At 43.1% G+C, this 13446-nt stretch overlaps 1 protein-coding gene across 1 annotated transcript in view; it reads left to right on the forward strand.

The window, feature by feature from the left end:
• The window catches only part of LOC103397027 (tetraspanin-15-like), a 25171-nt gene extending 14556 nt beyond the window's left edge, over positions 1-10615 (forward strand). Inside the window, exons 5-8 of the mRNA XM_008335278.3 lie at positions 640-756; positions 4988-5038; positions 8666-8782; positions 9470-10615. Coding sequence (XP_008333500.1) covers positions 640-756; positions 4988-5038; positions 8666-8782; positions 9470-9805 — 621 coding nt within the window. The 3' untranslated portion in view covers positions 9806-10615. The remainder of the gene's footprint in view (positions 1-639; positions 757-4987; positions 5039-8665; positions 8783-9469) is intronic.
• Positions 10616-13446: the final 2831 nt, after the last annotated feature.

Raw genomic sequence — 13446 nt, forward strand, 5'->3', positions numbered from 1 at the left:
TTCTATTTCCTTGGGTTGTCTCTGTGTCATACTAAAATTGGTTTGATGATCTGAAACCTTTGTGTGTGATAAATATGCAAAAAACACAGAAATCAGGAAGGGGGCAAATACTTTTTCACAGCACTGTATATTGGGTTATAGGTAGCTCTTCTAGTGAAGCAGAACAGATGGACTGGGACTGACCAACATAAAGGATAGTTTTGGAGGGTTACTAATAAATCTGACTAAATCAGTCTCAGTCAATCTGCCTGAGGACATACTCCGGCAACTGTTTGTTATATAATCTTTAAAATAAACTTCTTTGACAATAATCTCATCTGATCTGTGTCTTTTGTGTGTTTCTCTTAGAGGACACATCTGGAGAAAACTGATCTAATACAGAGACATCCTTCATCATTTTGGATGTGTCGAAACATGTCACTTTTAATTGAATGTTTTTTCCCCACTTACTGTTATATTAGAGCTTTAAATTGATTGTTAGTCAGCATCATCACATTGACCTGCACTGTGTACCATGTTAGCGCTAGATAGACACAAAGATAATGAAAGTGTTTTTTGGGCTCTGAGGATAAAATAAGTTTTGTCTTTGTCTCTTCTGACAGTGTTGCCTAATCTCTCAATGTGGTTTACATTTTCCAGTTTTCCTGCTGTGGAGGAGATGACTACAAAGACTGGGTAGTCAACCAGTACCATTTCTGCAATGGTACTGGTCCACTAGCCTGTGGGGTTCCTTACACATGCTGTATTCACCACGAGGTCAGTGCTCGTCTCACAGTAACAAGTGATTGTTGTATGTAAGGTTCAGTCTCAGTTCACACATGTTCACACTAAAACACACTTCTTGTCACTTCATTAAACTGCTCCATTCAGCTGGTCACTAGTCACACATGCAATCAGTATAGAGGCAGGTGCAAGAAAACTTATTAAAGTTCAGACCAGGCATCAGAAGAAGGAAGGTGATTTAAGTGACACTCGCAGCTAAACAGTCTGGTTTGGGATTTTGTCATCACAATCATCTGCTTACAGAAAATGTCAAAAATATCCAGTGAGCAAAAGAAGCTAGGTTTAAATTGTTACAAATAAAAATGTATTTTTCACATTGTAACAGGTGGGTTTTCCCTTGACACACACGTCGACACAGATGACAGTTCAACAGCATTTATTTTAGTATATTCTCAAGCGCTGCTGCGCCGTGCTTGGCTTTTCTGTTGCTCTTTTTGTTTCCACACCTCTCCCCTCTCGGTCCTAGCTCCTACTAATTTAAGGAGAGGCTTGATTACTCGAATTGCGCTCACCTGGGTGCGGGGCTGCACCTCCATACCGAGCCTCACAATCAGACAGCTTGTGGCTGATGTACACCACGAGCCGGTCGGTCCCCCGCACCCGCTGGGACAACACCGCCCCCAGCCGGGTGCTTGACCCGTCTGTCTGCAACATAAAGGGGAGAGCAAAATTATGTGTAAATAGGAGTGGCTTACCGCAGAGGGCCCTCTTCAGCTCAAACGCCTGCTGACACCAAGCACTCTTGCGGGTCAGATCTGTCAAGGGGCTGGCCAGGTCAGCGACTCGTGGGATGAAGCGCTGATAATACCCCACCAGCCCCAGGAACTGTCTCACCTCTTTTTTTGACTTGGGCTGCAGACAGGATGCAATGGCTGCTGCTTTATCTACCTGTGGCCGCACCCGTCCGCTGCCCAAGCAGTGCCCCAAATACCGTACCTCCCTCTGTCTAACTGCACACTTCCCTGGGTTAGCTGTGAGCCCCGCCTGCCTCAGAGACTCCAGCACCGCTGCCACCCGCATGTGGTCTGCCCAGCTGCCGCTATGGATGAAAACATCATCCAGATAAGCGGCAGCGTATGCAGCATACGGCTGCAGGACTTAGTGGAGAAAGCCTGAATGGGAGTAGCACTAACACCCTATCCCCTGGCACAAAGTGCCACAGTCTAGCCCCCTGTCATACAGGCGCCGCTGTCGCTCCTGGGCCCTGAGCAAATTCACCCTGTGATTCTTGCCCAAGTGCGTGGAGCTTTGTACTAAGGTCCAGGACGTTTTTTTTTTTTTCAGGACCTGAATTTTGTTTGTACTGGCGCTCAGACCTTCCTCCCAGTTTTCTTTAATTAAGTCCAACACGTTCCTTGGCTTTCTGCCGAACAACAATTCGAAGGGAGAAAATCCTGTGGAGGCCTGGGGCACCTCCCGCACTGCAAACAATAGAGGGTCTAGCCACTTAACCCTGCTTGGACTGTCCTCCTGAATGAACTTATGAATCATGGACTTCAAGGTTTTATTCAGACGCTCCACCAATCCATCAGTCTGAGGATGGTAAACGCTGGTCCGAATAGACTTAATGCCCAGTAACCCATACAGTTATTTCAGGGTTTGTGACATAAACGATGTTCCCTGGTCTGTCAGGATCTCCTTCGGGATCCCGACCTGCGAGATGATCTGGAAAAGTGCATTAGCAACACTCCTTGAGGAGATGTTACAAAATGCCATGGCTTCTGGATATCTCGTGACATAATCTATCACCACCAGGGCAAACCGGTATCCTCGGACACTGCAGTGAAAAGGCCCCTATCCGATCGAATGGGACTTCCATAAGTGGCGACAGCCCCAGGGTGCTCGAGGCGTGGCGGGTGGATTTACTCTCTGGCACTCGGGGCATGACGCACAAAAACGGCGCACATCTCCCCGAATGCCAGGTCAATAAAATCTATGTGTTATGCAGTCCAGAATCTCCGGTGACTCCTCGGTACCATCAGCTGAGCACACTGCCGCTGCCCTGCGCATCCTAGCACACTCTGTACAACCCGTCCCTGATCATCACAAAATAAGGAAATAATAGTGTGGTACCCGGCCGCACCAGTCTTCCCTCCATTTTGGCCACTTGGTCAAAGGCAGCTCGCAGTGTCGTCTTGTGTCTGCTCTAGAGGGAAATTCTCTGTCGCGATCATGCTGAACCATGTAATGACTACAGATTATATTAACTCATGACCTGTTCAGGTTTACTTCACTGTTAATCCATCATGAGATTAAAATGCTGTATATTTAGTTACAATGTTTGTTGCTCTTAATCTCTTACGAAATTATACGTACATTTTACGTATGAGATTGTGCTGCTCAAATATATGGAGAGTTCAGATGTTGTCCTGCATCTGTTGTGCTGTTCTAATACTGACCAAAAGGCTGGGTCACACAAATATGTTCTGTGAAATGTTCCTTCCATGGGATCCATCCATCCATCCATTTTCATCTGCTTATCCGTTACCGGGTCGCGGGGGCAGCAGTCGCCACCCAAATCACACTGCACCGTACCAACCGCCCTAAGGCTTTCTGCCGAACAACAATTCGAAGGGAGAAAATCCTGTGGAGGCCTGGGGCACCTCCCGCACTGCAAACAATAGAGGGTCTAGCCACTTAACCCTGCTTGGACTGTCCTCCTGAATGAACTTATGAATCATGGACTTCAAGGTTTTATTCAGACGCTCCACCAATCCATCAGTCTGAGGATGGTAAACGCTGGTCCGAATAGACTTAATGCCCAGTAACCCATACAGTTATTTCAGGGTTTGTGACATAAACGATGTTCCCTGGTCTGTCAGGATCTCCTTCGGGATCCCGACCTGCGAGATGATCTGGAAAAGTGCATTAGCAACACTCCTTGAGGAGATGTTACAAAATGCCATGGCTTCTGGATATCTCGTGACATAATCTATCACCACCAGGGCAAACCGGTATCCTCGGACACTGCAGTGAAAAGGCCCCTATCCGATCGAATGGGACTTCCATAAGTGGCGACAGCCCCAGGGTGCTCGAGGCGTGGCGGGTGGATTTACTCTCTGGCACTCGGGGCATGACGCACAAAAACGGCGCACATCTCCCCGAATGCCAGGTCAATAAAATCTATGTGTTATGCAGTCCAGAATCTCCGGTGACTCCTCGGTACCATCAGCTGAGCACACTGCCGCTGCCCTGCGCATCCTAGCACACTCTGTACAACCCGTCCCTGATCATCACAAAATAAGGAAATAATAGTGTGGTACCCGGCCGCACCAGTCTTCCCTCCATTTTGGCCACTTGGTCAAAGGCAGCTCGCAGTGTCGTCTTGTGTCTGCTCTAGAGGGAAATTCTCTGTCGCGATCATGCTGAACCATGTAATGACTACAGATTATATTAACTCATGACCTGTTCAGGTTTACTTCACTGTTAATCCATCATGAGATTAAAATGCTGTATATTTAGTTACAATGTTTGTTGCTCTTAATCTCTTACGAAATTATACGTACATTTTACGTATGAGATTGTGCTGCTCAAATATATGGAGAGTTCAGATGTTGTCCTGCATCTGTTGTGCTGTTCTAATACTGACCAAAAGGCTGGGTCACACAAATATGTTCTGTGAAATGTTCCTTCCATGGGATCCATCCATCCATCCATTTTCATCTGCTTATCCGTTACCGGGTCGCGGGGGCAGCAGTCGCCACCCAAATCACACTGCACCGTACCAACCGCCCTAAACCTTCCTGCGGGTGGTGAGTCCACTGGAAGGTACCAACCGGGATTCGAACTTGCCCAGGAGGTAAACCCTGGGGTTCCACACCAATGACCAAAGTTGTTTCGTGTGGTGGCAGGTCTCTTCTGTTTGCCAGGGCCTGGGCTGAGGTTGTGTTTTTAAATGAAAAGCTGTCACCTGGTCTTCAATGTCTCTGCTGTGCCTCACAATTCACCACTGCTTTATACACATGTATTCATTGGACATATAGGAGCTGATTAGAAAGTTAATTTGAACATTGGCCAGGCTCTTATTAGTTTCTTCCTGTCGGGATTGGAACCGTTTTGTAAACGTCAAGTTCTCACTCTGGCGGGCAGTGGACAGCTGCACTCCTTTTGTAAGGAACATTATATCTTCCCAGGGAGTTCTCTGTGGCCATCTGAGCCCAGTTAAAGCACTCATCTCTATCTAATATATGGTGTCTTTGTGCAGGTTGGAGAGGTCATCAACACTCTGTGTGGTTACCAGACTCTAATGAAAGAGGTAAGCTCTCATTTTACTCATTGTAAGCACTGTATGAATGAAGAGCACAGCTCACATATGCGTGTTATATCATTGATAAATATTATTGACGATTAACTTGTGAGCTGTGTGGTTGCAAATATTATGTCACAGAATGAACTCTAGCTCTGTCCTGTTCTCTTTTGCTAACTTTTGTTAGTACGTTTGTTGTTTTAGCCATCATTTAGCAAATTATGCTATTTTGGCTTTTACCTGTTTCTAATGTGTATTCAAGTAAATGAGGGAAAAGACGAACATAATGCTTACTGTGACAAGTATTTCAGTGATTTAAGTTTAAAGAAGTCAGTTTAATGTGTGGGAAAAAAGTTGTCTGCATATCTACCCCTTGTCTTCTTCTTTTTCTTTCTTTTGGCTTTGTCCCTTTTTTTTCAGGGGTTGCCACAGAAAATCATTGATTCCCATCTCTCCCTGTTCTCTGTATTTTCTACTCTGACTCCAACTATCTACATGTCCTCCCTCACTACATCCATATATCTCCTCTTTGGCCTTCCTCTCTTTCTCCTACGTGGTAGCTCCATCTCTAACATTCTTCTACCGATGTATCCACTGTCCCTCCTCTGCACATGTCCAAACCATCTCAATCTGGCTTTTTCTCCAAACCTTCCTGTCTGTGTTGTCCCTCTAATGACCTCATTCCTGATCCTGTCCATTCTTGTCACTTCTAAAGAGAATCTTAGCATCTTTAACTCTGCCACCTCCAGCTCCGCCTCCTGTCTTCTGCCTATTGCTACTGTCTCTAAACCATACATCATGGCTGGTCTCACCACCATCCTGTAAACCTTTCCCTTCACCTTAGCTGACACTCTTCTATCACAGATCACTCCTGACACTTTTCTCCAGCTGTTCCATCCTGCCTGTACTCTATTCTTCACCTCTCTTCCACAGTCTCCGCTGCTCTGAACAGTTGATCCTAAGTACCTAAACTCCTGCACCTTCACCACCTCTGCTCCTTGTAGCCTCACTATTTCACTGTTCTGCCTTTCGTTTACACACATGTACTCTGTCTTGCTGCGACTGACCTTCATTCCTCTTCTTTCTAGTGCAAACCTCCACCTCTCTAGGTTCTCTTCTAGCTGCTGCCTACTCTCACTACAGATCACAATGTCATCTGCAAACATCATAGTCCATGGGGACTCCTGTCTGACCTCATCTGTCAATCTGTCCATCACCACAGCAAACAAGAAGGGGCTCAGGGCCGATCCTTGATGTAGTCCCACCTCCACTTTGAAGTCTTCTGTCCTCCCAACAGCGCACCTCACTACTGTTGTACTATTCTCATACATGTCCTGCACCAAACTAACATACTTCTCTGCCACTCCTGACTTCCTCATACAAAACCACAATTCCTCCCTTGGCACTTTGTCATATGCCTTTTCTAGATCTACAAATACACAATGCAGCTCCTTCTGACCTTCCCTGTACTTCTCCATCAACATCCTCAAGGCAAATATTGCATCTGTGGTACTCTTCCTAGGCATGAAACCATACTGTTGTTCACAAATCTCCACTTCCTGCCTCAACCTAGCTTCAACTACTCGTTCCCAAATCTTCATTGTATGGCTCATCAACTTTATCCCTCTGTAGTTGTTACAACTCTGTGCATCACCCTTCTTATGAATTGGCACCAGAACACTTTTTCTCCACTCATCAGGCATCTTGCCAGTCTCTAAAATTCTGTTAAACAAACCAGTCAGGAAATTTACTGCCACTTCTCCTAAACACTTCCATACTTCCACTGGTATGTCATCAGGACCAACTGACTTTCCACTCTTCATCCTCTTCAGGGCTTTTCTAACTTCATCCTTTCTAACCTGATCTACCTTCTTCCTACTAGTCTCTGGCTCCTCGTTTCTACTTTCCCTTTCATTTTCCTCATTTAACAACTCCTCAAAGTATTCCTTCCATCTTCTCAGCACACTTTCCTCACTTGTGATCACATTCCCCTCTCTGTCCTTAATCAACCTCACCTGCTGCACATCCTTCCCAGCTTGATTTCTCTGTCTCGCCAATCTATACAACTCCTTTTCTCCTTCCTTTGTTTCCAAACTCTCATACAACTCCTCATATGCCTTTTGTTTGGCCTTGGCCACTTCCCTCTTCACCTCCCTTGTCCTCTCTTTGTACTCCAGTCTGTTCTCTTCTGTTCTGTCACTGTCCCATCTCTTCTTCGCTAATCTCTTTCTCTGCACACTCTCCTGGATCTCCTCATTCCACCACCAGGTCTCTTTGTCCTCCTTTCTCTGCCCAGAGGACATACCTAGCACCTTCCTACCTGTCTCCCTCATCACTGCAGCTGTAGTCTCCCAATCATCTGGGAATATCTCAACACTACCCAGAACTGCCCTTACTTCCTTCCTGAAGTCTTCACAACATGTCTCTTTCCTTAGTTTCCACCACTTGATCTTCTGCTCTGTCTTCACTCTCTTCCTTTTTGTCACCTCCATCGTCATTTTACACACTACCATCCGATGTTGTTTGGCTACACTCTCACCTGCCACCACCTTACAGTCTCTAATCTCCCTCAGATTACATCTTCTACATAGAATATAATCTATCTGTGTGGACCTGCCTCCACTCTTGTAAGTCACCCTATGTTCCTCTTTCTTTTGGAAATATGTGTTTACCACAGCCATTTCCATTCTCTTTGCAAAATCTACCACTGCCTGTCCTTCTACGTTTCTCTCCCTAACACCAAACCTGCCTATCACTTCCTCATCTCCTCTGTTCCCTTCCCCTACATGACCATTTAGGTCTGCTCCAATCACCACTCTCTCTCTCCTGGGGATACTCTCTACCATCCAATCTAGCTCCTTCCAGAACTTCTCCTTTTCTTCCAACTCACAGCCCACCTGTGGGGCATAACCACTAACAACATTAATCATCTCTCCTTCTACTTCTACCTTCACACACATCAACCTGTCTGACTCTCTTTTCACCTCTACCACATTTCTTACATATTCTTCCTTTAGGATCACCCCTACTCCATTTCTCTTCCCATCTGAACCATGATAAAACAGTTTGTAGCCTCCTCCAATGTTTCTAGCCTTACTGCCCTTCCACCTGGTCTCCTGCACACACAAAATATCTACTCTTCTTCTCTCCATCACATCAGCTATTTCTCTACTTTTCCCTGTCATTGTACCTACATTCAAAGTTCCAAACTTCAGACTAACACTTCTATTCTTCATCTTTTCTTTTTCTCCTAACCAAACGCCCTCCTCTTCTTCTCTGTCTCGATGTGTTTTGATTACACTAAATATTTGAAAAGCCAAAAATAAATGTGTTCAAATGCTGTGCATCACCAACGTACAAATTCAACATGACATTGAATCAAATAAATCACAAATTTGTGCATCTTTACTCAAATTCTTTTGACACATTGATTACTTTTCTGACACTCGCAGTTAGTCACAGTTTCTCTGTGACAGTAGTAATCTCCGATAGCCCGAGAGACGATGTAGTCGCAAACACTTTTCTTTCCCCAAAATGCTGTGAATTTACAATTTTCTATTTTTCTCCTTAAGTCTTTTTAGTTTCAGGGTTTAAAAGTTTACAAAAAAGTACTTTTTTTTCTCCTCTGTTTCCCAGCGTGAAGCCCTGCAGGACTTGATCCATGTGCGAGGTTGCATCCATGCAGTCAACCTGTGGATGAGTGACAACATTGGAATCACCATTGCTCTGTGCTGTGCCATCGGGGTGCCACAGGTAATTTACCATGTCGTTAACTAACCACCACCTGTTGAAAACTCCACTGTTAAAAGACCACCTCACATTCAATTAGTCACTGTACAAAGCTGTGTGGGTAAAAGTTCACAATTTAATTTTTCAAACAATTCATTCCAGACTCATTTTAATACAGTCTTTTTCTCTATGGACTAAATTTACAATAGACCTAGCTGGCCAGGCCGGTGCCCCTCTCAGAGGAGAGTGATTACAGTAATTACTCTGGCAAAGTGGCTGCTTAAATATGCTTAAATGCTTAAATAAGGGACTCAGTTAAAAAAGAAAGTTTGAAATACTACCTACAGCTGTATTTGAGTAAATACTTGTAGATTGGTGTCAAGTGTTGGGTGCATTATCTGATGCCTAATCTAGTTATTTAGTCAGTATTGGCGCAGATAGACAATCTTAATATCTGATTCGTGTATCCTAATCTTTTATCTGGTAACATTTTTAACCTTTTCTCACAATTATGACGTTATTTTCATCATGTGATATTTTCTGCAATTATTTTGCCTTTTTGTCTGATTTTCAATTTACATAATATTATGATTTTTTTTCCTGCCAAGACTGAATTTTCTCACTGCTTCTTTCTTATATCTTTTATATCTATACACACATATACAAATTTAAATTCCGGCGGTTATTTGTGTCGTCTCCGTTTCTCTGCAGCTGCTAGGCATCATCTTAAGCTGCGTCTTCTGGAACCTGCTGGTGGACATGAGCGAGTCGGCCGACGTGGTGGATTTCAAGCTGAAGAAGGCTGAGTTCAATTACAGCGAGCTAGACCTGTCCGGTGCTGGCTGGTGCATGTGTCTGCCCAAGGATGGAGGCTACCTGCCCGTCCCTGCCTCTGAGCCAGCACTTGACCCCATTGACATCCACCTGCAAAAGTTGAAGAAGCAGCCTCCACGTACACACTCACAGCTCCGGGAGCTGCAGCAGTCCAGATCAGCTACTGGGCTAGACGAGGTGGACGGGGCGCGGAAACAGAAAAGGGAACACTGAGTAGGTTTTTTTTTTTTACCCCTTCTTGCCTTTGGGATTTTTTCTTTTTTCTGTCATTGTATTTGGTGCATTTATTGGTACTTAATGGTGGAAAATGTCATGTTTTTGGATCAAAATACTTTTACTCTGTGTTTTGGCACTTTGATCAATTTGTTTACAATTCCATTTAAATAGGTTGGCCCATTTTCTTTACAGACAGTTTAATTTGTCTGTTTTCACTGTTTTAATTTAAAGATTTTTATGGCATCATATAATTTTATTTATTTATTTTTATCCATTGATATTGAGCTAAATCTCGTGCTGAATTTTTACTTCAGGCTGTTTTGAAAATAGCCCCATATTCCGAGGACAGTTATATTTGTGTGTGCTTTAAATCTTAGGATGGAGGATTAGAAATAGACCAGTTTGTTTTGCGTGTAGCATCAGTGATGGATCTGTACAGTTTGAGTATCATTTCTGTTCATTATTATTTAGTGTTATTTGATTTTGTGCAGTCGATGTACATTGTAAGACTGACAGAAGAAGAAAACATGGTATGCATGTTTTGTACTGTAAAGTAAGTCAAATTAATTCGACATTGGTTTAAATTTAAAGCGGTTGGTCATGGGGGGGGGGGGGGGTAATTGTGAAAACCTTTATTTTAATCCTTTTGAAGAATCCAGGGGATCATCAAAAGTGCATTTTCAGTTAACTACTTTTTTTCTTTTTGTATCTGATTCATGCACTCTTTTGAACACTACTCCCCTGAACCCCCATCACACCTGCCTTGTATCAGCACTACTTGTCAATAAAGCTGAATTTGTCTACTGATTTTCCTATTGTGTCTGCCTTTATTTAAGAGAAAGCAAAATAGTTTTCTGATCTCATACTGTAAGAAAAGAGAAATGAAAAAGACAGAATTGCCTTTATCCACCTGAGCAGAAGACAAGAGAAGATACATTATGTTACTAGGCCACAGTAAATCATTTACATTATTAAGTAGTTATAAGTAGGTTATTGATAAATATAAATATGGATGCATTTTATCATTTATATTTTTGCCAAGCACTTTGATATATTTTCTTTGGTTGGCTTTTTCATCCCACAAAATTATTATATTTTAAAAATCTTAGGAAATACTGGATTTTTAATCAAACTTAAATGGAAATCTGATTTCCCAGAACTAAAAGAACAATAAACAGGTGCTTGTTTTGACCTGGTGCCAGATTCATAAAACATGGGACATGATGGAAAACTGTTCATTGTGCCAATGGGTGGTTTTGCCATGAGGTCTATAAGAGTGACGTGGGAGTTGTTTTACAGTCATTGGAAGGGCATGAATTTTAGGACACATCATCAGTAGTGTACCTTTGAGTCACCGGGTGTTTCGGCCTTTCAACACTTTTATTGGCCGATATCAGCTAGCATCGTCCAATCCTGCGCCATGGCTAGGTGGTCAGCTGCATCTGGTATTTTATTGGGATAGCTGGGCTTTTTTTTAGGTTTAAAAAAAAACATCAATTTTATAGAGACATACAGCGTTTATTGGAGTTTTGAAGCAAAGCTGAGAATGTGTCCACTAGAGGGCACTTGACAAGTTTCTACAAATATTGAGTGGTTAAGAAAAGGTTAGGAACCAATGAACCAGACTGTATTTGGTCCAACAGCTGACCTAAAATGGACTGTTAGGCCATCACGTGGCCCGTATCCCTTCCTTTTTTAACTTCAAGAGTGAGTTCTTTGTGTTTTTAGGGACGTCACGATTACTCGATATTAAGTTTAAAAATGCTACGTTTAATTTATCGTAAAGTTTCCTTAATACCATCAGAAAATAATATGCCAGAACTATAGTTAAGCGCAACTCAAACGAAAACAAAGTTCCACAACACCCGCTTGTTAGTTTGTTTTAGGTCTCTGCAAGTTGCAGAAGAGAGGCGTGACCAGGTGGGAAAATGGCAAAAGAAGAGTTATTCCCCCAATGCGTGCATTAAATCAGCAGTGTGTGATTATTTTTACCACAGAAGAAAATGACCAGGGTGTCGTCGTGGATGGCGGCTTGCCAGCATTGAACCTATAAAAATGCGGTGAGAGGAGGGAATACATCCAATATGTTTCATCCCCTGCAGGACAACCACCTGAGTTGATCGCAAAAGTAAAGGTAAATGCAGAGGAACTGGATTAAATAACGGCAATGCTTTCCTAATGTAACATTGAATTGGTAAAACATTAAATGTTAGCGTGTCATTTGCAAATAATTGTTTATGAGTACGACAGGGGTTCGGCTTTCAGTGCAAGTTACATGGCATTCACCGAATTTTACATAGGCTGTTGACATGAAAACATGGCTTGAGGGCAGTCTCTTTTTTAATTTAATTTAATTTAATTTAATTTAATCTTTTTTGTCAGACAGTGTCAGTGTGGAGTAACCTGTTGAACAAAACGCCATGTAGTGTGTTGTCATAGTCGTCAGTCTGTTGACATTTAGCATTAGCTCCTTTAGCTTTCTTCCATCTGTGAGTAAATGTTGGACTTGCACTTCCAGCACTATGAGATGTCCGTTTCGTTTATTATTAACTTGTGTCATTGTAATTTATATATAAAACAAACTAACCAGAATAACAGATACGTTTTATATGCGGCCACATAAAATTAGACAAATGATTAAATGATAAAACCAAATAAATATCTGGTATAGATCAGAATTGATTACCTAAATCAGGGGTCAACTTCAAGGGCACTTAGTAATACAGAGAGCTACTTGTTTGATACGTTCCCAAACAATGTAATAATAATTACTATAATTAGTTCTATTCTCTTCTTACCATCGTCAATGCACCCATTTGAATATCATTGCAGGTGTAACTGATTCAAAAAGCACAGTAACAGTACAATTTTTGACCCTCTTGTTGACTAGTTTATTTATAAGACATACCCCACGGGCACCTTAGGTAGTCCATGAGGGATACCTGGTGCCCCCGGGAACCACGTTGGTGACCCCTGACCTAAATCATTAAAACAATTCCCGTGAGTGTTAGGGACGTCAGGCTTTGGACCCAAATGCAACACATTGAGACTGAAAGTTCTTTTAAAATTTGACTCAGGGTTCAGCACGTATAAACACACGTGTATTGGCAGTGCAAAGTTCTTCAACAAAAAGTGTCTCCACTTGAAATAAAAGGAGGTCTCAGGAATAAGCGTGGAGTATTGATGATGAACACAGTCTTAGAACAAAGGAAGACTCCGCTTGGAGCAATAAGTCTCTTTGATTAACGTGATCTCTGCTTAGAGATCCCGTTGTTGAAGTAGCTACTTCCGCGTGTTAGGGAATCCCACAGGAGTGACGTCACCGCGGCGGATTCCCTCTGGGCAGCGGAACCAAAACAGGAGTGGAGAGGCAGAGCAGAAAACAGCAGACACTCTCCTCAACAAGACGGGACGACTCTCGTCCACAAAGCAGGTGAGAACGAGCGTGGATCGTCACAACAGGAACGGCTTGGGCAGCGGAAAAATCTCTACAACTGGAAACTGAACGAGGACGTGCAGCCCTCGCGAACAGATGAGACGATCTGACAGCGAGGAGTGTGAAGCTGCAGTTTAAAAACGCTGCTCGCTCATCAGCTGCAGCCCGTGTTCTTAAGTTTTTTTCCTACCTATAGTTTTTT

This window comes from Cynoglossus semilaevis, chromosome W, assembly GCF_000523025.1.
Source record: "Cynoglossus semilaevis isolate Cse_v1.0 chromosome W, Cse_v1.0, whole genome shotgun sequence".
In the NCBI taxonomy this organism is placed as follows: domain Eukaryota; kingdom Metazoa; phylum Chordata; class Actinopteri; order Pleuronectiformes; family Cynoglossidae; genus Cynoglossus; species Cynoglossus semilaevis.